Source organism: Mercenaria mercenaria, chromosome 9 (genome assembly GCF_021730395.1).
Source record: "Mercenaria mercenaria strain notata chromosome 9, MADL_Memer_1, whole genome shotgun sequence".
NCBI lineage: Eukaryota > Metazoa > Mollusca > Bivalvia > Venerida > Veneridae > Mercenaria > Mercenaria mercenaria.
The window spans coordinates 73,552,565-73,578,137 of record NC_069369.1 but is presented as its reverse complement, the minus strand read 5'-3'; the positions used below and the strand labels follow the sequence as shown (position 1 = coordinate 73,578,137).

The 25,573-nt window shown below is 36.0% G+C and overlaps 2 protein-coding genes across 2 annotated transcripts in view; one reads left to right on the top strand and one right to left on the bottom strand.

Annotated features, from left to right (window-relative positions):
* LOC128559331 (helicase POLQ-like) overlaps positions 1–19,693 on the bottom strand; it is a 54,808-nt gene extending 35,115 nt beyond the window's left edge. Inside the window, exons 1-3 of the mRNA XM_053550648.1 lie at positions 19,612–19,693; positions 4,019–4,165; positions 240–374 (exon numbers count right to left, since the gene is read on the bottom strand). Coding sequence (XP_053406623.1) covers positions 240–374; positions 4,019–4,117 — 234 coding nt within the window. The 5' untranslated portion in view covers positions 4,118–4,165; positions 19,612–19,693. The remainder of the gene's footprint in view (positions 1–239; positions 375–4,018; positions 4,166–19,611) is intronic.
* A 183-nt stretch (positions 19,694–19,876) lies between these two features.
* The window catches only part of LOC123547465 (uncharacterized), a 29,685-nt gene continuing 23,988 nt past the window's right edge, over positions 19,877–25,573 (top strand). Inside the window, exon 1 of the mRNA XM_045334596.2 lies at positions 19,877–19,936. Within this exon, the coding sequence (XP_045190531.2) occupies positions 19,892–19,936 (45 nt within the window). The 5' untranslated portion in view covers positions 19,877–19,891. The remainder of the gene's footprint in view (positions 19,937–25,573) is intronic.

The following is a 25,573-nucleotide window of genomic DNA, read 5'->3' as shown; positions in this document are numbered from 1 at the left end:
TGAAAATATAGATTTCATATTTTCATAGTGAGAGCGATGAGATATGAAAATATTTAACTGATAGAATACAGTATTTCATTAGTTAGCATAAAATAAAACTTATTCTTTATCCAGATTTTCACAATATCCTATTAGCTGTATCTCAATTTTACTGTATACACCTTTTCAGTAGTCAAAATTTCAAAGCCGTGTTTTTCCTTTTTCTAATTCAAAAGAGGTTCAGGTTAAAGAGTTGTTACCTTTGGAGTTGAAGAAGAAGGGCACCTGTTACAGGTATAATCTGGACTAATTGCTCTGGCTCGATCTGATTGGAAGGAATTCCGGAACCAATCAGAGTCTCCTGATTTCTTCGATGATCTAAGACATTTTTCTTTCTGAAAACAAACAAGAGGACCATGATGGTCCTGAATCGCTCACCTCTTCCCACATGACCCAGTTTTGAGTATTACGTCATTTTTTCTATTATTTGACATAGTGACCTAGTTTTTGAGCTCATGTGACCCAGTTTTGAACTTGACCTAGATATTATCAAGATAAAAATTCTGACCCATTTTCATGAAGATCCATTGAAAAATATGGTCTCTAGAGAGGTCACAAGGTTTTTCTATTATTTGACCTATTGACCTAGTTTTCGAAGGTACGTGACCCTGTTTTGAATTTTACCTAGATATCATCAAGGTGAACATTCTCACTAATTTTCATGAAGATCTCATGAAAAATATGGCCTCTAGAGAGGTCACAAGGTTTTTCTATTTCAAGACCTACTGACCTAGTTTTTGATCGCAGTTGACCCAGTTTCAAACTTGACCTATATATCAAGATAAACATTCAGACCAACTTTCATACAGATCCCATGAAAAATATGGCCTCTACAGAGGTCACAACGTTTTTTCATTATTTGACCTACTGACCTACTTTTTGACGGCACGTGACCCACTTTCGAACTTGACCTAGATATCATCAAGATGAACATTCTGACTAATTTTTATGGAGATCCATTCATAAGTATGGCCTCTAGAGAGGTCACAAGGTTTTTCTATTTTTAGACCTACTGACCTAGTTTTTGACCGCACATGACCCTGTTTCGAACTTGACCTAGATATCATCAAGATGAACATTCAGACCAACTTTCATACAGATCCCATGAAAAATATGGCCTTTAGAGAGGTCACAAGGTTTTTCTATTATTTGACCTACTGACCTAGTTTTTGATGGCACGTGACCCACTTTCGAACTTGACCTAGATATCATCAAGATGAACATTCAGACCAACTTTCATACATATCCCATGAAAAATATGGCCTTTAGAGAGGTCACAAGGTTTTTCTATTATTTGACCTACTGACCTAGTTTTTGAGGCACGTGACCCAGTTTCGAACTTGACCTAGATATCATCAAGGTGAACGTTCTGACCAATTTTCATGAAGATCTTGTGAAATATATGGCCTCTAGAGAGGTCACAAGCTTTTTCTATTTTTAGACCTACTGACCTAGTTTTTGACGGCACGTGACCCAGTTTCGAACTTGACCTAGATATCATCAAGGTGAACATTCTGACCAATTTTCATGAAGATCTCATGAAATATATCGCCTCTAGAGAGGTCACAAGGTTTTTCTATTTTTAGACCTACTGACCTAGTTTTTGATGGAACGTGACCCAGTTTCGAACTTGACCTAGATATCATCAAGATGAACATTCTGACCAACTTTCATAAAGATCCCATGAGAAATGTGACCTCTAGAGTGGTCACAAGCAAAAGTTTACGGACGCACGCACGCACGCACGGACGACGGACGCCGCGCGATCACAAAAGCTCACCTTGTCACTTTGTGACAGGTGAGCTAAAAACATAAAGTTCAAAATACAACATTTCTTTAGTCCTGCACACATTTTGCAACAAGCTAAAGATCTGGCTCAATATTCACATGCGCTTTAAGTCTGAAATTTATTCTAAGACTTTGGATTGCTAAATATTCAAGAATTCAACACTATTTTTCATGCATTTTGACAGACCTGTATATTAACACTACACTGAGACTTCTTGAAAATCAATGCATTGTACTTCTTAGATGATTTGCGAGAAGTTCTAATATTATACCCATCTTAACTCACAGAAAAAGCATACACTCCTTATACACATAATAAGTCCTAACTCAACACTTCATTTTCCAATAACATTGATTTTAATTTCATTTTTTGTTTAAAAGGACTTTCTTACTAAATTTCATGCATATTTTTTCCTGATTTGACACTACTGGTAATTAGAACGAAAAATCAATTCTAGGTCTCCTGGTTCTATATCCTATGTATGCAAAATGTGTAATTGATCCACTGCTACAAGAGAATATTCTGAACAAAAGGAAGCTCTGTCCAAGACTTCCTGATTACCAAACAGAGACCTAGATTAGGGTCAGTAAGACACAGAGCAGAGGCCTTTCCTTTGACATATTATTTGTATTAACACCATGTGTCATCTCTCAATACAGAATTACATTATGTCTCTGTCCACATGTTTTGTATCTGGAACCGCCTTAGCCCGCATAGAGATAAACTTTTAAACAAGAGGACCATGATGGTCCTGAATCGCTCACCTCTTCCCACATGACCCAGTTGATAAACATTCAGACCAACTTTCATACAGATCCCATGAAAAATATGGCCTCCAGAGAGGTCACAACGTTTTTTCATTATTTGACCTACTGACCTACTTTTTGAAGGCACGTGACCCACTTTCGAACTTGACCTAGATATCATCAAGATGAACATTCTGACCAATTTTCATGAAGATCCATTCATAAATATGGCCTCTAGAGATGTCACAAGGTTTTTCTATTTTTAGACCTACTGACCTAGTTTTTGACCGCACATGACCCTGTTTCGAACTTGACCTAGATATCATCAAGATGAACATTCAGACCAACTTTCATACAGATCCCATGAAAAATATGGCCTTTAGAGAGGTCACAACGTTTTTCTATTATTTGACCTACTGACCTAGTTTTTGACGGCATGTGACCCACTTTCGAACTTGACCTAGATATCATCAAGATGAGCATTCAGACCAACTTTCATACAGATCCCATGAAAAATATAGCCTCTAGAGAGGTCACAATGTTTTTCTATTATTTGACCTACTGACCTAGTTTTTGAGGCACGTGACCCACTTTCGAACTTGACCTAGATATCATCAAGGTGAACATTCTGACCAATTTTCATGAAGATCTCATGAAATATATGGCCTCTAGAGAGGTCACAAGGTTTTTCTATTTTAGACCTACTGACCTAGTTTTGACCGCACGTGACCCAGTTTCGAACTTGACCTAGATATCATCAAGATGAACATTCAGACAAACTTTCATAACAGATCCCATGAAAAATATGGCCTTTAGAGAGGTCACAAGGTTTTTCTATTATTGACCTACTGACCTAGTTTTTGACGGCACGTGACCCAGTTTCGAACTTGACCTAGATATCATCAAGGTGAACGTTCTGACCAATTTTCATGAAGATCTTGTGAAATATATGGCCTCTAGAGAGGTCACAAGGTTTTTCTATTTTTAGACCTACTGACCTAGTTTTTGACGGCACGTGACCCAGTTTCGAACTTGACCTAGATATCATCAAGATGAACATTCTGACCAACTTTCATAAAGATCCCACAAAAAATGTGACCTCTAGAGTGGTCACAAGCAAAAGTTTACGGACGCACGGACGAACGCACGGACGACGGACGCTGCGTGATCACAAAAGCTCACCTTGTCACTATGTGACAGGTGAGCTAAAAATATCAAACTGTCAGTATTTTCATCGGTTTTATCGGAGAATTTGTGTCTGATCATAGTTATAAATGTTTTTAAACTGTTTTTCACTGGTAGAGACTCCAGGAACAAGTTGTTTGGTTAACTGCTTGCCATTATGTAACAGAAATACTGTTCAGTCTGTTGTAAAATGGCGTTAACTCAAAAGTTCTTGCTGAAGTACAAATTGATAGACTCAACTGTACAATACTATAAATACCTGATCAGTATCATTTCTTTTCACTTCTTCCTGTACATAAGACCCTCTCTTTCTTCCTCTAGACACCCTTCTACTGGGTCCTTCCTCAACCTCTAACATATTGTCTTCCTTTCTAACTTGCCATACATAAAAAAATATTGCGTAAACCTGCAAGAAAAAGAAACAATTTTGACTTTTATAGAACTGTGCATAATCCTTCAAGAAATAGAAGATTTAAACACTTTAAGTAAAGTAGTCATAATCATTAGCAAACCCTTAACAGCAAATACACTTTTTAGAGTATAAAATTTTTGCTGGTCCATATAATTGACTTTTGTCAATAGTTATGGTGTTTGGATGATGTTAATAGATTTTAGAATACATTTGATGTGCACAAGGGTTTTGGGGGGGTTGTAGAGGGGGAGGGGGGTAGTAGTTTAAGTCATGACCATGCTCCGTGCACCTGTGGTTTGAATGTTATACTGTTTCATGGAAGTGACTTGAACTGTTACAGCAGACTGGTTTATTGCACATCAAATGTGGGTTTCAACCTTTCTGTGCTGTCAGCCCTTAGATTTGAGCATGTTATCAGAAACAAAGAATTTTATAGGCCTAACAATAGTTAAATATAGTTTCATCAATTTGCATTCAAAATCACTTAAAATTTTCAGAGTATCAGTTTTGTACCATAATTTCTAGTCTAGGCCTTTTATTTTTATTTTTCGGTTAAGGAACTGCCGCTCAAAACAACGCATTTTCAGAAAAAAAATAAAATTGGAAAAATGTAATTTTTTTATTTCCTCCGCTATGGCATAAAAGCTTGCAGAAGTAAAAATGCATTGCCTATGCCAAAAAGAAAAGAAAACGCGTCTTATTCTTCAAATACTAATCACAGCGAACGAGTCAAATCAACATCTGGAATTCCTATAATTCTATTTTTAAACTTAATATCTTATGCGTGACGTATACAACCAATTAAAATTTCCTATATATACTGCGCCCAATCAGCATGCTTGTTACACAATTTACGAAACGTTTAAAAATTGTCGGTGATATGCAGTCTGTGTTTAGTATACGACTAAGTGTCCCAATTACGGTGTTTCTATGCACCGCTAAATTATTACACGGACTTAAAAGCAATTTTTCCCGAAAAATATCATTTATATGCATAATGATGACAGTACTTTGTTTGATGATACAGGGGACATCAAAATGGTGTAATTGTAAGGCCCGGTAAGCAAACGTTTACCCTATCCACTAGGGCTTTTTTGGTGTCCGGTAACCTGTTTGTAGGGATAATACACGTTTTTTTGTGTATTAACGTCTGCAGAAGCCCGTGGGATTGTTTGTGACCGAGACCGAAGGTCGAGGTCACAAACATATCCCAAGGGCTTCTGCAGGCGTTAATGCACAAAACAAACGTGTATTGTCGCTATTCTTGCATAAAAAAACATTACACGATGACTAAATGCATTGTTTTCATATGTGATGACTTGACGATTCCGGTACATTTTTTATTTACCATTCTTGTTGTTCTTGGAAACGGTAAACATGTTTTAAATATCCATAACCGGGGCACACATAACAACAACACTACTAAAAGCGTGATTTGAAGGTTTTTGAGCATCTTATTTTTATTTTTAGTTATATACAAACGTTACATTACACATAATTTTGCATATAACTTAAAAATTTGATAAACAGGAACACAATATTTTAAGAATAACAACTTTACATTCGAATTATTTTGAGTACGAACAAACAGAGTACGGATGAGTACGAAGCTAGTGACTAGCTTTCGAGGTTTATTAATGAATTCTGCCAACAATCAGGTAAAAACAAACCGACTGATACTAACAAAAAATCATTAAATAATACACTAAAAAACGGGCAATAGCACAAGTTACACGCGATACTTATTTATTCACAGTTATTACAATAACTGAACAGACGCTTTGTAATGGGATAAACTCTAAGAGAAGCTAGAGCGTACATTGATGGGAGGCAGTACGTTTTGGTTGGAAATTGATACAGCTAAAATACTATGGATTACATTGTATCTATAATGCTACAAAAGAAGTTATTATGGAAGAAACAAGATGCAGATGCCAAATATCAGTCTGCGCGCAGAAATACATACATACGTCCCTGGCAAAGCATTTCAAAAATAAAAATCATGTATTAACAGCACGTGAATTGCCTTGTTTGCACACGATTTTTCCCCCGTTTGTACATGGGCGGATCCAGTGAAAAAAGTAGTTTTTATGCAAGAATGTTTATAAATCATGAATTAAGTATTTTTTAATGAAATTATTGTACTTTACATATTGACATCAGATAACGCTGATTATAGATATAATTACTGCCTTTTTCCAATGCTGTTGTGCAGTAGATGTGACAAGACAAATATTGACTATCAAAATTTTCAATTGTCATGGCAAAGATGAACTGTTGTGATACATTAATTAGGCCTATTCATACATAAATTAAGGAAACCATAAGAGGAAAGGCAAGGCTTCCAGTTAACAGACAGGCAGAACATAGGCAAGGTGTCTGTTTACCAGATGGCTAGACACTTCCTATTCCTAACACTTATGCATCATTCACAATCCAAAAAGATAATACATTGTCAGAATAATTTGTAGAATTGATGTATTGATTACGTAACATAAGAGCACAGATAGTGCTCGACTCCATTTTCATGCTATCTTTGCTATAATTATTGTTGAATTGCTGTTAATAATAGAATTTGGGTCATTTATGGCTGATTTGGGTTTATTAATGGATGACTGGGTCCCTGCTTCGCACATTGTCATATACAAAAGTTAAAAGGGAACCAGATAGTTAATAGAGCAGGTACTCGTTGTAAGACGTTGTGTTTAAATTTGAACCAATCAGAAACAATTCTAAAAATAGCACGTCTAAAAATAGCACGTCTGCTGGGTATAAATAGGTAGAATGGATGACAGAGAGCTCATTCGGTATCCAGCGGTGGAAGAAGACACATCGAGATTCAACTAATAATTTATCCCAGTACCTTGAGAAGGAGACTATTGCAGTTACCCTGTCAGGGCGGATAAATTTTAAAAAGAAAACTTTGGAAGTTCTAAGACTAAAGAAGAGTAGCAGAATTTCGATAAGGTTTCGAGCTATAGGGCCAGCGCATAGGAGTTTTACCTTAAAGGTAATTGAATGCTATAGACGATAGCCATATATCGCTGAGCATCGGTAGCTGAGACAGAGACCCAGAGTTTGGTAATCTACTGAGATAGTAGGAGAGTTCCAGCTTATAGACGGTTCAGCATTATTGGCGAAGTACAGCCAAGCATCGGGGATAATACCTATATGTAGTTGAATGCTACATATAAGCATATAGGCGCTGAGCATCCAGGAGTCAGGGCAATCTTATAGAGTTTGAGAGACAGAGGCCGAGCATCTATGCGATAGGACTCGTATGTTGTTGATTCAAGACATTGTCTGACGGGAACTATCAACAAAAAGACCAGTCAAGTATAGAGTCTCCAGCCTATAGGAGTTTGAGCTAATCATTTTTAATTGAAGATTGTTAGTTTGAAACATTTAGTGGTTTGCCTGATCCCTGAAATTGTCTAGCTCATAATAAGAAATCATTTACGAATCATTGTACACGAATCATTAGGCAAGGTAGCCAGAGGAAAATTCTATATCTGAGATATTTGGTATCACCAGCTTTACGTTTTAACAAAGGACATTCTACATCGTTTGTCAGCTAGTCTAAGACATAGTCACCTTAGCGATTGACCCAAACCATTGTTCAAGATACTAAAGGCGTAGGCACTTCCCTGGGTCATATAACCAGTATCCTGACAATTTGGGGCTCGTCCGGGATCTATATCCAAGGAGGTACAGAGACTAGTGGTTTAAACGGTCTGTGGGTGTACCAGAAGCGCTGTGACTGAAGGTAGTCTGGAGTCACATATAGTTGAATTTTAGAGTTAGTTCCATCCTAAAGCTTAAAGATGAACTACGATAAATGGGTTGAGATGGGTGAAACGTATGGGTCCTCAGGTTCAGAGCTCATAATTTTGTAGATAGGAAAGAAAAGAATATACGAACGTGAGGAGCGTATGCTGAGACGAGATGAGGAAAGGCGGCGTCATTGAGATGAGCAACGTAGGTTTGAGGCTCAGGAAGCTGAGAAGAAACGACTTTTTGAGCTTGAACAGGCCGAGAAGTTGCGGCATATGAGGAACAACAGGCAAAAGAGAAAAGGTTATTTGAGTTGAACGTTTAGAAAAGGAACGAGCTTTGAAAGAGGAAGAACGAGTTTTGAAAGCGCAGGAATTTGAAATGTTAAAACTAAAGGCTGAAGCCGAGCTTTAGGAGCTGATAAAGGTGCTGAGCACTTCAGCAGTAAAACATTGCGGCCAAGGCTACCGAAGTTCGAGGAAAGTAAAGATGATATGGATGCATACCTCGAACGATTTGAGCGGTTGCGAAAAGCCAGGATGGAAAGAAGAGACATGGGCTGTCAGCCTCAGCTCATTACTCACAGGAAAAGGCCTGACGTATACACAAGCATGCCTCCAGACCAAGCTAATGACTATACGGCATTAAAGAAAGCAGTTTTGAAGCGTTATCAGTTAACAGAAGAAGGTTTTAGATTGAAGTTCAGAGAATGCAAGCCAGAGCGTGGTGAAACTGTTTCCAGTTTATGGCAAGCTGGACAGGTATTTCAGTCGATGGACAGAAATGCAGAAGTTGACAATACGTTTGAGATGCTGAAAGACCTTATGATCAGAGAACAGTTCATCCAAACAGTTTCCACAGACCTTGCTTTGTTCTTAAAGGAAAGAGTTGCAAAATCGAGAGCTGAGATCACACAGTTAGCAGAACAGTACATTGAAGCACATGGTGGTACTAAAACCTCGAACAGGTTTTGAAAATTAATTCCTCATCCAATAGGCCACCACAACGTCTAAGTATGACACCTTCATCTCAGCCCCAACAAAGAGAAAGGCCAGCTTTTAAAAAGCCTGTATGTTTTGTATGCCACAAGGAAGGTCATATAGCTAGAGAATGCAGAGACCTATCCAAGAGAAAAATAAGCGTGCTGTTTAGCTAGTAGGGGATCCTATGAGGAAAGACAGAGAAATAGGCATGGAACGCAAGATTCTACACCTATAGATTGGAGAAAGGAAGGCCAAGCGCAGAAAAACAGACAGTATGAAGACAGGAAAGTGTCAGCTTCATGCATAGCTGTGTCATTAGATGACCAAAAGGTAAAAGACAACATAGAAGATGGATTGCTTAAGTTAGGAGATGGACAATCTGTTTCGGTCATAGCAAGCACCTGTACCATTCAGTCAGCAACAGGTAAAAGGAACTTGGTATTGAAGAAAGGATATATAGGTGATAAAGAAGTTCAGGTGTTGAAGACACAGCTGTGAGTTAGCGGCTGTCAGGAAAGGCCTTGTGTCTGAGAGTCAAATGTTAGATAAGCAATATCTTATGGTTGCGATGTGGACGTTCAGGACAGTTCCTGTAGCAAAGATACAGGTTGATACACCATATTTTATAGGTGAAGTTGAGGCAATGGTGTTGTCGACCATAACATGTGATTTGATAATTGGAAATATCAAAGGGGCTTCTGATAGACCAGACATTAACTGGAGTAGTAGGGATGGAAAACAGTCTCCATCAAAAGAAAATATTGTTGCAGCTGTGGTAACGAGAGCACAGGCTGAGAAAGAAAAACAGTCAATAAAACCTTTGAAGGTCACAGAACCTAAACAGGATGAACTTGATGTCGAGCAATTAAAAAAGCTCAGAAGGAAGACAATACCCTAGGAAAACTGTGGACATATGCCTCGCATCAGAAGAAAATGAAGACAAAGAGTGGTTTAACATTTATGTACGAAGTCAAGAAGGATGTATTGTATAGAACCTTCGAAGAAAAGAAGGCAGTATTATCAAAGAGATAAAGCAAATTGTAGTTCCAATTCAGTTCAGGAGAAGTGTTATGACATTAGCTCATAAGTCAATAGCCAGGGGACACTTATCAGCTAAAGAGACACTTGATAAATACGAACGAGTTTTCACTGGCCAGGCCATCACAAATGAAGTAACAAGGTTTTTGCCGGTCATGTGATGTATGCCAGAATGTAAAGACTGATCTGGCATCAAAGAGCAGTTTACGGTAGACATGGTTTGCAAGAATATAAGCATCATGATAGAACAGAAAGAAACTGGAGACAATCTGATGACAGACCAGAGTCATACAATTTTGATGATCAAGGATTCAACCTGTATCAGAGAGTCATCTATTAAGTACGCGAACAGAGGATCACGTTGGCATAACAGAAAGAATAATAATGAAGAGATCATAACAGGCGAGATGACAGGGTTATAAAGACCATGGCCCAAATAAATCTGAGCATGAGAAGTCATGGGACAAAATGACATGAGAGATGATCTCGGTAAAGGGTTTATCCGTAGGTCTGACAGGAGCTATCATGTAAAAGGAGGTTTTGGTGATAACAATTATCATGTCAACGGAAAGATAACAAATACTCTTACGATCAGAGAAACAAATGAATATCATTCATGATGATAGAAATATAAAGGTCAGATGAACGTTTGTATGATATTCTTGAAATCATATACTTTATTTTGAGTCTTGTAGAGATGTTTGATCTTTGATACTGATTAATCAGTATATATAGTGAATGTAGTTAATGATAGCAGTGATATATAAAAATCGAGAAATAGTAAAAATAAAAGGATATTTTTGTATACAAATTATTCTTTAAGTGTTTGAAAAACTGAAAGTATTTTTCTTGAGAAGGGGGCTATTGTCAGAATAATTTGTAGAATTGATGTATTGATTACGTAACATAAGAGCACAGATAGTGCACGACTCTCCATTTCATGCTATCTTTGCTATATTATTGTTGAATTGCTGTTAATAATAGAATTTGGGTCATTTATGGCTGATTTGGTTTATAATATGGATGACTGGGTCCCTGCTTCGCACATTGTCATATACAAAAGTTAAAAGGGAACCAGATAGTTAATAGAGCAGGTACTCGTTGTAAGACGTTGTGTTTAAATTTGAACCAATCAGAAACAAGTTCTAAAAATAGCACGTCTAAAAATAGCACGTCTGCTGGGGTATAAATAGGTAGATGGATGACAGAGAGCTCATTCGTATCCAGCGGTGGAAGAAGACACATCGGGATTCAACTAATAATTTATCCATACCTTGAGAAGGAGACTATTGCAGTTACCCTGTCAGGGCGGATAAATTATTAAAAAGAAACTTTGGAAGTTCAAGACTAAAGAAGAGTAGCAGAATTTCGATAAGGTTTCGAGCTATAGGGCCAGCGCATAGGAGTTTTACCTTAAAGGTAATGAATGCATAGACGATAGCATATATCGGCTGAGCATCGGGTAGCTGAACAGAGACCCAGAGTTTGGTAATCTACTGAGATAGTAGGAGAGTTCCAGCTTATAGACGGTTCAGCATTATTGGCGAAGTACAGCCAAGGCATCGGGGATAATACCTATATGGTAGTTGAATGCTACATATGATAGCATATAGGCGCTGAGCATCCAGGAGTCAGGGCAATCTTATAGAGTTTGAGAGGACAGAGGCCGAGCATCTATGCGATAGGACTCGTATGTTGTTGATTCAAAGACATTGTCTGACGGGAACTTCAACAAAAAGACCAGTCAAGTATAGAGTCTCCAGCCTATAGGAGTTTGAGCTAATCATTTTTAATTGAAGATTGTTAGTTTGAAACATTTAGTGGTTTGCCTGATCCCTGAAATTGTCTAGCTCATAATAAGAAATCATTTACGAATCATTGGTACACGAATCATTTAGGCAAGGTAGCCAGAGGAAAATTCTATATCTGAGATATTTGGTATCACCAGCTTTACGTTTTAACAAAGGACATTCTACATCGTTTGTCAGCTAGTCTAAGACATAGTCACCTTAGCGATTGGACCCAAACCATTGTTCAAGATACTAAAGGCGTAGGCACTTCCCTGGGTCATATAACCAGTATCCTGACATACATGTACTTATTAACTATTAGGCACAGTGCAGTGTATACATGTTTTCATATAGTTGTACCTATTAATTTCAGACTGGGTCCATAAACAGCCAAGATGCTTGATAGCTGCTGAGTGTAAAATCATACCCATGGGTTTAAGATCTGACAGTGTTGTTCAAATATGAGGAATAAGATTTTTCTCATCTGTTAACACAAGGTATTAATTGCAGTCAGTGTTTAATCATGACTGCTATGTCTCCACTCATTTAGTATGTGAGAATATGCAGTTTTTATGTATATAGTATAGTCCTTTCAAGAACAAGAGCTGTCAGTGGACAGCGTGCTCGACTATTCTCAGTGCTTGATAGTATAATATAAGCAATGAGTAAAACTTTTAACATTACAATAGGCATATTCTAAGTCGAAAAGGGGCCATAATTCAGTCAAAATGCTTGATAGAGTTGCCTCCTCCTTTTTACAGACTGGGGTCATGATGGTTAACAAGTATGCAAAATATGAAAGCAATATCTCAATGGACTTTGAAAATATTTGGGGTGGTACGCAAACTTTTAACATTTATTCTTAGTCGAAAAGGGGCCATAATTCAGTCAAAATGCTTGATAGAGTTGCCTCCTCCTTTTTACAGACTGGGGTCATGATGGTAAACAAGTATGCAAAATATGAAAGCAATATCTCAATGGACTTTGAAAATATTTGGGGTGGTACGCAAACTTTAACATTTATTCTAAGTCGTAAAGGGGCCATAATTCAGTCAAAATGCTGGATAGAGTTGCCTCCTCCTTTTTACAGACTGGGGTCATGATCGTAAACAAGTATGCAAAATATGAAAGCAATACCTCAATGGACTTTGAAAATATTGGGGTGGTATGCAAAACTTTAACATTTATTCTAAGTCAAAAGGGGCCATAATTCAGTCAAAATGCTTGATAGAGTTGCCTCCTCCTTTTTAACAGACTGGGGTCATGATGGTAAACAAGTTGCAAAATATGAAAGCAATATCTCAATGGACTTTGAAAATATTTGGGGTGGTATGCAAACTTTAACCTTTATTCCAAGTCGAAAAGGGGCCATAATTCAGTCAAAATGCTGGATAGAGTTGCCTCCTCCTTTTTACAGACTGGGGTCATGATCGTAAACAAGTATGCAAAATATGAAAGCAATACCTCAATGGACTTTGAAAATATTTGGAGTGGTACGCAAACTTTAACATTTATTCTAAGTCGAAAAGGGGCCATAATTCAGTCAAAATGCTTGATAGAGTTGCCTCTTCCTTTTTACAGACTGGGGTCATGATGGTAAACAAGTATGCAAAATATGAAAGCAATATCTCAATGGACTTTGAAAATATTTGGGGTGGTACGCAAATTTTAACATTATTCTAAGTTGAAAAGGGGCCATAATTCAGTCAAAATGCTTGATAGAGTTGCCTCCTCCTTTTTACAGACTGGGGTCATGACGGTAAACAAGCATGCAAAATATGAAAGCAATATCTCAATGGACTTTGAAAATATTTGGGGTGGTACGCAAACTTTAACATTTGTGTGACGCTCACGCCGACGCTGGGGCGAGTATGATAGCTCCCCTATTCTTCGAATAGTCGAGCTAAAAATGTTACAGCTAAATGCCCAGCTGTATATTAATGGAATTTTAGAGAAATACAAAGACAAATTTTTTTCTCAAGCAGCTATGACAAGCCCCAAGGTCTCATTTTTAATCAAATATAAGCAAGGTCACAGATATTTTTAAAGTAAAAAGCATCAAATAAGGGAAAGAAGATTGTAACATGCAGCCTGTGTGATGTTATGCAGAATTCACCCATATTCCTTTCAAAGGTCTGTTTCCTACGGAGAAAATAAAGTCTGATTTTGTTTTTTTATTTTATTTTTTTGGAAGTGTCTAGGGGTACAGATCCGTACCTCTAGACAAGACTGTTAGGGGTTTTCTAGGGGTACGGACCTCCGTTTTACTAGAGATTAAGGGTCAATTTCATTTTTGTTACATTGTCCTTCAAAACGTAAATAAAAGCGGAAACCAAATAAATCACGAGGATTCGAACTGGCAGAAAAAAAAAAGATATAAAGATTAAAAAAAAAAAAAATTTAAAAATAATGTTAAACATCTTGTGAAAAAAAAACAACCTATTTTTAATGATAATTAACCCTTAGGATATTTATGTTTTCCACACATTTGGTAGCAGTAACGAGATACAAGGGACATTTTCACAAAAAGTTTCTTTTACCGGTACTTAATGTTGGTTATTGATTATTAAACAATCAGTTCCGTGCTGATTATCATTAAATCTTAAATAACAAAATAAATAGGTGCATATTATTATGACTTTTTTTCTGCTGAATGTCAAATATTATAATTTATTCAACAGTTAGATTCACTCAATCTGTTATCAACAGTTTGTTTTACAATAAACTAATCGGCACGGAGCAGTGTATTCATTTGGAGTTCCTCGGTTATTTAGGTTTTGAAGAAGGTAAACAATCGGGTGAATGCTGTTATCTGTAAATCATTTTAATCCAAGTTTTAAGTGAACAATGGTTAAAGTCTTATTTGTTATTTCATTTTCAACAATATTTAAGATGTAAATAACCCTAAATCTCTAAACTAGATGCCCACGGGCAACATGTCGAGCCCGTCAGCTGTCAAAAGGACTGAGAGTTGCACGCGGCACTCTGTCTCATTGAGGCAAACATTTATGCCAAATAAAAAAAAGATCGCAAAAAGTTACAATATAAGTTATTTGTAGTAACAACAAAGGGAAGTAAATCTTAAAAAAAAAATATTCTAAGTCCACACAAAAATCCTTACCAGTAGAGATAGGTCAAAATACACCTCAAAATTGGATGTAACATGCATGTTGTACTACAGAATGAATGGTCTTGAAAGATTTTTCCCTACGACCAGTAATAAAAAAAGTTACAATATAAGCTATTTATAGTAACAACAAATAATTCTAGGTTCTTGCGCACGACACTCCGTCACATGATGGTGAACAATTGTGCCAAGTTACATCAAAATCCCTCTATGCATGAAAAAGAAATGCTCCAGTCATTCTTATATCTGACCTTTGACCTCTGTGACCTTGACCTCACACCTAAGGACCTGGTTCTTGCGCATGACACTCCCTCCCATGGTGGTGAACATGTGTGACAAGTTACATCAAAATCCCTCCTTGCATGAAGAAGAAATGCTCCGGACAAAGTTGTCATTCTTACATGTATCTTTTGACCTCTTAAGTGTGACCTTGACCTTAGACCTAGGGACCTGATTCTTGCGCAAGACACTTGTTATATCAAAATCCCTCCATGCAAGAAGAAGAAATACTCTGGACAAAGTCATTATTGAATCTGACCTTTGACCTCCAAGTGTGACCTTGACCTTTGAGATAGGAACCTGGGGTTTGCGCATGACACTCCGTCTCACTGAGGTTAACATTCATGTCAAATATAAACAAGTGATATAAACAAAGTTATGGTCCGGACAAACAAATCCGTACGGACAGATGCACGCACTGTCATACACCGAACAGCCATTTTGACAACTATGTATTTGCTTCCGCAAGCATGCTTGACAAAAAGGAGGTCCGTACCCCTAGAAAACCCGTAACAGGCTTGTCTAGAGGCATACATGTGATAAGTTCAGAATCCCAAAACTGGAGGTTTGCCATTTTTCAGCTGGAGTTGGGGTCTCAAAACTGGAGTTTTTTTATCGACAAAAATTAAGCGCGCGGACACAAAATTTAGAGACAAAATCCAACATTTTAGGCCACACGCGTAAGTCTACACCAGAAGAAACAATCCTCATAACTCTTGATTAGAACTTTGACAGAGTTATGCCACTTTTTAACTTACATTTTTTTGTTAAAAGTTTTATATAATGTCTAGTATCTCTGTTACATTCAAAGCTATTGACTATTATGCCCCCTTTACGGGCAAAGCTTTAATTGCCCCTTTTACTGGCAAAGCTTTAAATTCAGAGTCAATCACTGAGAAAAGTCGAGCATGCTGTCTTACAGAAGCTCCCTCTTGTTCTAACTTTAAACTTTCTTAACAGATTAAATTTGTAGAATCAAAGTCTCAATTAAGGTCTGAAATGGTGGTGAACATGCATTAACATTATTCTACTCGAAGACTGAAAAAAACGAAGCTCTAAATTGGTATGAAGGCCTAACTAAACTAAAGGAACCAGCGTGGGAGCCATCTGGTCTAGTCGCGTAATGGCTGCCAGGTATTTGAACACTAATTTTTCACTTGGCATGGCAACAGAGGTCTAAATTGAGGCTAGTTTTCGTTTAAATTTCATTGTGAATGTATTGTTGACATTTTGGTAGGAAAAATGGGAGAGCAGGTTGTATTTGGTGAAGTCAAGCTCAATTTTAGTATGAGTCAGCATGCCCACTCATTTTTAAAGTTGAGGGTACATGTACCCCCTGCTTTTGCAAAATAGGGGTACACTTCAAAATTTGGGGGTACACTACATGGCAGATCTGAAAATTTTCTATTTAACTACTGAAATTTGTATATTACATGTTTTTTTTTTGTTTTTTGTTGTTGTTTTTTTTTCATACAGAACTCTCATGGGTGGGGTATAACAGACGAGATAATTTTAGAAAAAAAATGTTTTCCCAAAATTAAGATAGGAAATTCTGAATCAAAAGACCCCTCCCTATATTATACTAAATATAAATAAGTTTTCAGCAAGGTTCATGTATTCCCAATTTCGTGAACGGAAAAACGATTCGTCCGAATAACATACAGTCAACTGAAGACTGGTAAAATTCGTCCATCAATAATAAATGCCCAAACTATTACAGATATGCAATGTGTATCAAAATTGCAGTTAAATATCGAAAAAAAAATAAAATACTGTTAACCTTTTGCTGAGTTTATTAAAGCTAAAATGCCTTTTTGCGTTTCGTATCCATTCTTTTTTTGCACACGACCCGTGTGACGTCCGACTAAAACATTTACCAAACCCCTCTATACAACTGACAATTACGCCGAGAATTCGGTGACGGAAACGAAATTATAAGGTTCGTGGACCGGATCTGCGTTTTAGACCATACCAAACAACTGGCAAGTGCGCGATGAAATAAACAGCGATTTTGCAGCTGAACTGGAGTTCGAATCTCTGCGTGCATGTACCCCCAACAAGTGATTTATATGCGTGCATTTGATATTTTGTACGTGATTCACGTACTGCAGTGCGTGAATGGGCATGCTGATGAGTAGTACTTCCAGGTCACAGCAGTGTGATTTTGATGTCAGTTTACAGTAAGTAAATGTGACCAGAGAAATCTCTCTTAGAAGATACATGACCCCCTACTTTTCTCTTCATTTTATATCAGTTTTATCATAACTCTTTAAAATGAGGTAAGGATTTGTTCTCTGAAATGGGTCTAGCTATGTTTGGTAGCTCTTTGAAAAAGGTCAGTTTTATATAGAATATATAAGGAAAACTATTTAGGCTATTGTGACCTATAAGAAAATGTGGGCAAAAATTAAGATTTGTCCAGATATTGATATAAATGAACTAGTTTGGTCAGATTTTGGTTAAAAATGAACATTTCATTGAAATTTTGCTGCAAAAATTGATAAAAACCCAAAAAATCACATTTTCACTGTTTTGGGGGTATTTTTTAAAAAAATGCAAATTTGCACTCTAAATTATGCCCATATATACCTTTCAGAGGGGACATTTGATATATTTCAAAGTGTTAATGTGTAATTTGCTTGCAAATTATGGTGAAAATTTATGAAATAGGGCAAAAACCAGCTCTGGCTAGAAGAACTGGTTAAAAATTATGTCGCGACATCAGTTTTGAAGGAAAATTGGCGCAGGGACCTGTGTTACTGAAAATGCCATAAAACCTGGAAAACTGATTTAATGAAGCTGAAACTTGGTATTTTTCATGCAGATGTGTTACTGGTACTATACAAATGAAATTGAGGCTATTACAGAAAAACAGTTTTTCTTATAGGCCTAACTAAACTAAAGGAACCAGCGTGGGAGCCATCTGGTCTAGTCGCGTAATGGCTGCCAGGTATTTGAACACTAATTTTTCACTTGGCATGGCAACAGAGGTCTAAATTGAGGCTAGTTTTCGTTTAAATTTCATTGTGGATGTATTGTTGACATTTTGGTAGGAAAAATGGGAGAGCAGGTTGTATTTGGTGAAGTCAAGCTCAATTTTAGTACGAGTAGTACTTCCAGGTCACAGCAGTGTGATTTTGATGTCAGTTTACAGTAAGTAAATGTGACCAGAGAAATCTCTCTTAGAAGATACATGACCCCCTACTTTTCTCTTCATTTTATATCAGTTTTATCATAACTCTTTAAAATGAGGTAAGGATTTGTTCTCTGAAATGGGTCTAGCTATGTTTGGTAGCTCTTTGAAAAAGGTCAGTTTTATATAGAATATATAAGGAAAACTATTTAGGCTATTGTGACCTGAACACAACTCATAAATATTATGTAAATTCCTTACTCCACCCACTTTCGTATAAAAATACTGATCATTAATGATTTTGACGTGAAAAACAGAAAACAGAAATGCATCAACATGTATTTACCCTTACCAAAATAATGTAGATTGATGTTATCAAATCAGTGAGTGAGTGTTTTCATCCATTTTTCAATGAAATAAGTCCGATTTTATTAGCAAATTAATTTGGTAAACATTGGAAGAAAACATGTTTGGCACTCCTCGGTAATTATCAACACAGTCATAATACTGATTTTTTTTTTTTTTTTTGAAAAGCGGGAGAATTATGGTTTTGGTCGGGAGACGGGAGGCAAGGTGAAAAAATCGGGATTTTGACCCTCCCGCGCAGAGATCACATGTATGCTAGAGGTACGGATCCGTACCCCTAGACACTTTTCCTCCTCCTACGACCATGTGTCATCCTGGCGGTTCGAAAACCAAAGAATAAAAAAAATAAAGGCCCTAGAAAATATGTGTGTGTGGGTTCTGGTTTAACGTCTTTCTCAACAATTTTTCAGTCATATGAACGACGGTGTCTACTTGTAGCAGTGAGCACAATGCCCAACTTTATAGTGCTGCCTTACTGGTAGGTGAGCAGGAAAACAACAGGTAAGCTGTTAGGGCTAAAGAAAGATCGTGACTACTGATAAAATCGTAATTTCAATCGACCACAGTTTCCACCACAGTTTTGATTGTTTCTGGTTGAGACCTCTAGGTAGACAACGTAAAATATCAAAATGTAAAATCGGTCTACCCGAGGTCTCATTATTTAGACTACCGAGGCGGTTACCCCTAGAAAATAAGAAATTAATACCAGGGGTGTGGCTATGTATTATGGCTATCTAAAGATTATTAGTTTTTACACAGTAGAACATAAAGCAAACTTATTGCTACTGTTAGCCTGTTTCAGAAAAGATTCGAGTATTTTCGAGTACGAATTGACGAATCTTTAGTTTTCGAACCTGCAGGCAGATATTACAATTCCAAGATTGCATGCTAAATAAAACAAATTTATTCCGAAGTGCATGATTGCTACTCGTTCTGAAACGTAGTCTTACATTGCGGCGAACATGGAAATACGCTACTAGATCTCTATAATGAGTTTTCTTTTCTTTAAAATTCTGCGCTCTTTTTGCACGGACTTTGAAAACGTGATTTTGCTTAAACCATTCACAAAAAAAAAATTGTAGAAAATCAGAATTTAGTAGTATTCTCAAGCTGACTTCAATATTTTTGGGGCTGTATATAATCATATGTGTTTATGAAAACAGATTCATAGATCATCTTACAGGTTCTCTTATTTACTGTGTTTTGGTTGTTTTAAGCGGTGTAATAAAGATGGACAAAAACGAAGTGATCATACTTCATGGCCCGGATTTTGCGGTAAAATTACAAAAGATCAATACAATTATAATCATTTATTATATCTAATAGCCGTATACATATTTTCTTGAAAAATAACTTCAAATATATATTAAAATAGTTCAGGAAATTTACTTAATCATATGTTTTCGCGATGCAAAATGTAAACACTGGTTACATTTGTCAAATAATTCGATGATTTACAATCTGTTTTCAGCGCAGAACTTATGCTGACTCTTCCAAACAAATTTTAGAAGTAAAATCACCATATGGTTTTTTTATAATTTATAAATGAAGCCTGTTATATAAGTACCGTTTTCTTTATGGAATCTAAACTTTGCAGTTCTCATAGTGCTGAGTTAAATAGTTTTGATTTATGTTAAATGTTTTGCTCATCAATTTAAGTCAGGTTTCGCGGGTGTACTTCTGTAATGTTCAGCCATTCTTGCAGTCTGCAGATGAACGATATGACGTCGGTCTAGACAAGCTTACTGTCGCTGAATGGCTGCTTTTTAATTTCTGACTTTTGCAGCCACCACAACAGTTTAAGGTAACTTGACATGAACAACCAAGATGGCGTCATGAAATTAGGGTTGGTCACATTATTTATCCCTATAGACAATATGCTGCTACAGAGGTCTAAAAATGCATTTTAATCATTTAACACACACATAAACAATTGTAAAAATGCATTTAATTTATAAAATTATAAAATCAAATGTTCTGAAACTCACCATGAAAACTAGTCAATTTTGTGCGCATTTTGCAGAAAAGTTGTGTATCCAAACTGAAAAAAAATTATATCCTCATATCTTTGAATGTGTCTTTCAGGTGCTCCACCTATGAACAAAAGAACTTATCCACTGAGTTTTATGCTATTTGCTCTGGAATTTCATCAGTAAATTATAAATTTCAATATTTTATTGCAAATAAATTCAGTAACAAGGGGCTATGCAATTTCAAAAATATGTTTATTGTAAAACTCACCCAGTCCTATGAATGGAAAATGAACCTAAACATAGCTGATTTTTGGGTATATTACATTACATTTTATTACACTTTCATGTTCAAATGAAAAAAATCCATATCTAAACTGTCTCTGTATTTTTTGGAGGCAACAGAAAATCAAGAAAATGTACTTTATCAATTACATTAAACATACATTAATTTAGTATGGCCTAAGATCCACACTTTCCATGACATTTCCATGCAAGTCAGTAAAGTTTTGACATTGAGGGTTATTCAAACAGTAGCAAACACATTTGAACTAGGACACAGGTTGAAAAAATTGTAAACGTTTTATAAAATTTAAATACAAACAATGTAGAATTACTAAGAAATGAACACATCACTCAAAACTCTTAATATGTGAGGATGTAAAGTCTCAGAAATAAATACAAAGTAAACTTACATGTGCTTTGAATTTTTTTAACGACCCTCATACTGCAAGCAGGTTTCAACTTTTTAGGGTGTAAAATATAGAAATTTATAATTCACTGATGAAATTCCAGAGCAAATAGCATAAAACTCAGTGGATAAGTTCTTTTGTTCATAGGTGGAGCACCTGAAGGACACATTCTAAGATATGAGGATATAAATTTTTTTCAGTTTGGATACATAACTTTTCTGCAAAATGCACACAAAAATTGACTAGATTTCATGGTGAGTTTCAGAACATTTGATTATATGTTTTTATAAGTTAAATGCATTTTCACAAGTGTTTATGTGTGTGTTAAATAATTAAAATTCATCTTTAGACCCCTGTAGCAGCATATCGTCTATAAGAGTAAATAATGTGACCAACCCTAATTTCGTGACGCCATCTTGGTTTTCCCTGTCAAGTTACCTTAACCGTCACAATATAAAACAAACTGTATACGTCGGATTAGATCGACTAGACGTCGCTCATTAATATCACAATATTTAGTAACAGTTTCCCAATTTTTGATTAGAAAAATTTATTTGTAGGAAAAAAATTTCGTATTAAACTTTTTACTAAATTTTATTACTTAAATGATACATGTTTATTCACTATTTTGGCAGATTTCATATTAATTTTTGTTCAAAAATAAGACCGACGCTAACTCTACCTAAAACATTTGTTTACATCCGGTTTAGAACCTGCAATGCGTAATCGTCATATGTGCAAGCCAAGGAAATTCATTGAAGACGTTTAAGGTATAAGGCCCCTAATAGTAATGTTTAAAAAATGGCATTTGCTGGGTATATTCTTACAGTTGACCGTGCTTCGCACTTAATTGCAAATTTTTAAAACTTTTACCGTGCCGTTTTTTATAAATTTTGTGTAATTTATGGTATTTTCTCAAGCTCAAGTAGAGACAAATTTCAAAGTGGTGACCTTTATCCAAAACGTTTGCAGAGAATTCATTATACCATTATTTTTTATGAAAGAAACATCAAACTATTGGTAAACAATTATAAAACTTAAAATAAAAACCGTCAGTATCATTATTTCTAGGGTGCCTCGAGTAAACGGATTTAATGAGACAGAATTCTAACTCCAACATTGAAAAATTAAGGTCAAATCCTGTGGGTCTGTTTTGAATTTTGCTCACTTCATTCAAAAATAACCTTGGGGCAGAAGTAAAACCTACCTACATTTCTTCCACAATATGTAATCTAAAGAATGAAGGCAAAATAGAGAACTTTTACCGCATGTAACTCAGTATTTTTAAAGATGTCTAACTCTACCCCTTCTGTTTCAGAAGTAAATTCACTTTGAACAGCAAGAAATCGCTTATCAAATGATTTTTTCCACTTTTGTACAATAAATCAATAACAAGTCTTGAAAGAAGTAAAAACTTACAAGAAAAAAAGGAAAATAAGGAAAACAAATTTTGGTCCCAGTGGGGCTTGAACCTACGCCCCCATGAAAATTGCAGTCAAAGTAGGTTTATGGTAGAAATTGAATACTCATCATAAAGGAGGTACTCTATTATGGGCCTATTACCTTAATGTGGCTTTAATTTAGTTTTATTGATAGAATTTTACATACTGCATGTATTAATGAAAAAGATCGCGATCCAACGATCTTGACTATGACGAATATCTGTACTCGAACTTTTGGTTGAATTCGTTGACTATCCGAGCACTCGGATACTCGTTACAGCCCTACAGCCCGATCATCAGCAAGTGTTTTGAAATTACTGTTGAATACACAGTCATGAAGTTGTACACTGCATTGATTCGCCCTGAGATATTGAATTTGCAAATATTGTCTGGCACCCATTTTTACTTAAGGACATAGACAGTCTAGAAAGACTTCAAAAGAGAGCAACAAATCTTGCGCAATCTTTGAAAGACTTTACATATACAGACCAGTTGAAAAAATTGAAATTACACAGTCTTTCTCATCGCAGAGTAGAGGTCTGAGGTGACTTTATAAAGGTTTTTAAAATCGTGAAAGGAATTGATGACTGTCCTTTCATGTACTCTTCTTCAACAAGAGGTCATAACCTAAAATTTGAAATGCCATTTGTTCTAGAACAAAGTTTTGCCTGAACCAGTTTTTTCATTGTGTTATCAAACCATGGAATGAATTACCACAGTATGTTGTAGATGCTAAAACTGCAAATGGCTTCAAAATAAGGTTATAAGCACTGGCAGGGAGAAACTCCATACAAAATAAGACACTAAAACACTGGGCTGTAAACTGCTTTTACAGCTATAATGTCAATATAAGCAGATCTGTCACCATTTTAATAATATAAACTGTGATGAAACAAATTTAGCTGTACAGCAGCAATTCCATTTATAAGAAGAGGGGCTTATAAAGGGCTTTAACCCTTCCACCAGAGCCAAGAATCATCCTACAGGTACATGTATCCTACAGGTGAAGTTCTTGGTAAATCAAAAGGTGACTTGCTATCAGGTTGTCAATTAATCAGTACTGCAAGCCTGTCAAGTCTCACACGTTGGGCATAAGAGTCATACATTTCAAGCCCGAATCACGCTCTCACACACATATTAAATTTTCTCACGCAATTTGAACAAATCAGAAAAAATATTTATTCAGTTAAGAGCCATACGTGAAATGATCAAAACTGATCTAAATTTTGAAGTTTTCAAATGTTTTGAAGTCTACATGATCAGTTAAACACGGCTACTAAACGCTAGCGCCACATCCAAATTGTGGTGATAAAGATAAGAGCTATCGACATTTCCGTGGTGCAGCTATCGCCCGTTTCTACTTGTAAACATGTGAGTAAAATTTATATTTTATCTTATATTTTTATTGATAGAACTTTTTCAACAATCGGAGAATGTAGTTACGTGTAACAACACTTTTACTAGAGGTTGGCTGTAATTTCATTAAAATACTATGCAAATTGTGATGCCAGGAGCTTTTCTCCCGAATTTGACAGTGGCATATTTTCATATCGGCCAGTATTCGAACACCATTCCGATGATAAGACACACTGTAAGAACATACCTGCGCATGCAAATGGTGTAGAAATGAATTACACGTATTCCCATACACCAAAGAATTACGAAAAACGCAGTAAAAAATTAAAACACAACTATTTTTTAAAGTGGTGGCGCTATCATTCAAGTGGTGGCGCTATACAGTAGTGGTGGCGCTGTTGTGTATGATTAGTGGCTGATATATATATATGAGTAAAATGTGTATTTTATCTTATATTTTTATTGATAGAACTTTTTTTCAAAAATCGGAGAATGTAGTTCCGTGTAACAGCACTTTTACTAGAGGTTGGCTGTGATTTCATTAAAATAATATGCAAATTGTGGTATCAGCAGCTTTTCTCCCGAATCTGACAGTGGCACATTTTCATATCAGCCGGTATTCGAACACCATTCCGATGAACGGACTCACTGTAAGAACATACCTGCGCATGCAAATGGTGTAGAAATGATAAATAACTTTATACGCACACACCATGAATAATAGAATCTCGGGTTAGAAGAAATATACCAGGATTTTTAAAAGTGGTGGCGATATAACTCTAGTGATGGCGCTATACAGTAGTGGTGGCGCTGTTACGGCATTCAATAATACGAACTGCTGACGCATCCGGAACAAAACAAACCCCAACATTTTATAACTGATAATTTTCCTGCAAGGAATTATGTTATTAAAGAAAGAAAAAACACGATCATAGTTTATTTACCTTTATGAAACATTCTCTATCCAAGAATAAAAAAGAACAAAATAATCACAGATCCTTGGGACTCTTGTAGTCAAAGTAAATATTTTCCTTTGTTTAAAATGTTAATGTAGAATTATTTTTAATCTTTAAATATTCTACTTAAATACAAACGTAAGTGTACTTTAAATTCAGGTCATGAAAAATAGTAGCAATACTTTTATTTCAAACAAAGATTTATGTCCAGGAAATAATCTGAAGATAGCGTAGAATTTATTTGTTATATTAAGATTCTGAAAGTTACTTCCCTTTGTTTTTATACGTCGTTTGCATGTCATTGTAAACAAAAGACCTTACTTTCACAATTCTTTCTGAAAAGTGAGTACAGTACATTTTCAATTCCAATCGATTAAATATGATGAATCAATAGAGCTTACTGTACAATCTGATTCCATATACATGTAGATTATTTTGCGATCATGTAGAGGTTACTATATGTATTTTGTTGAGTAACGTAATTTGGGTGTAGTGT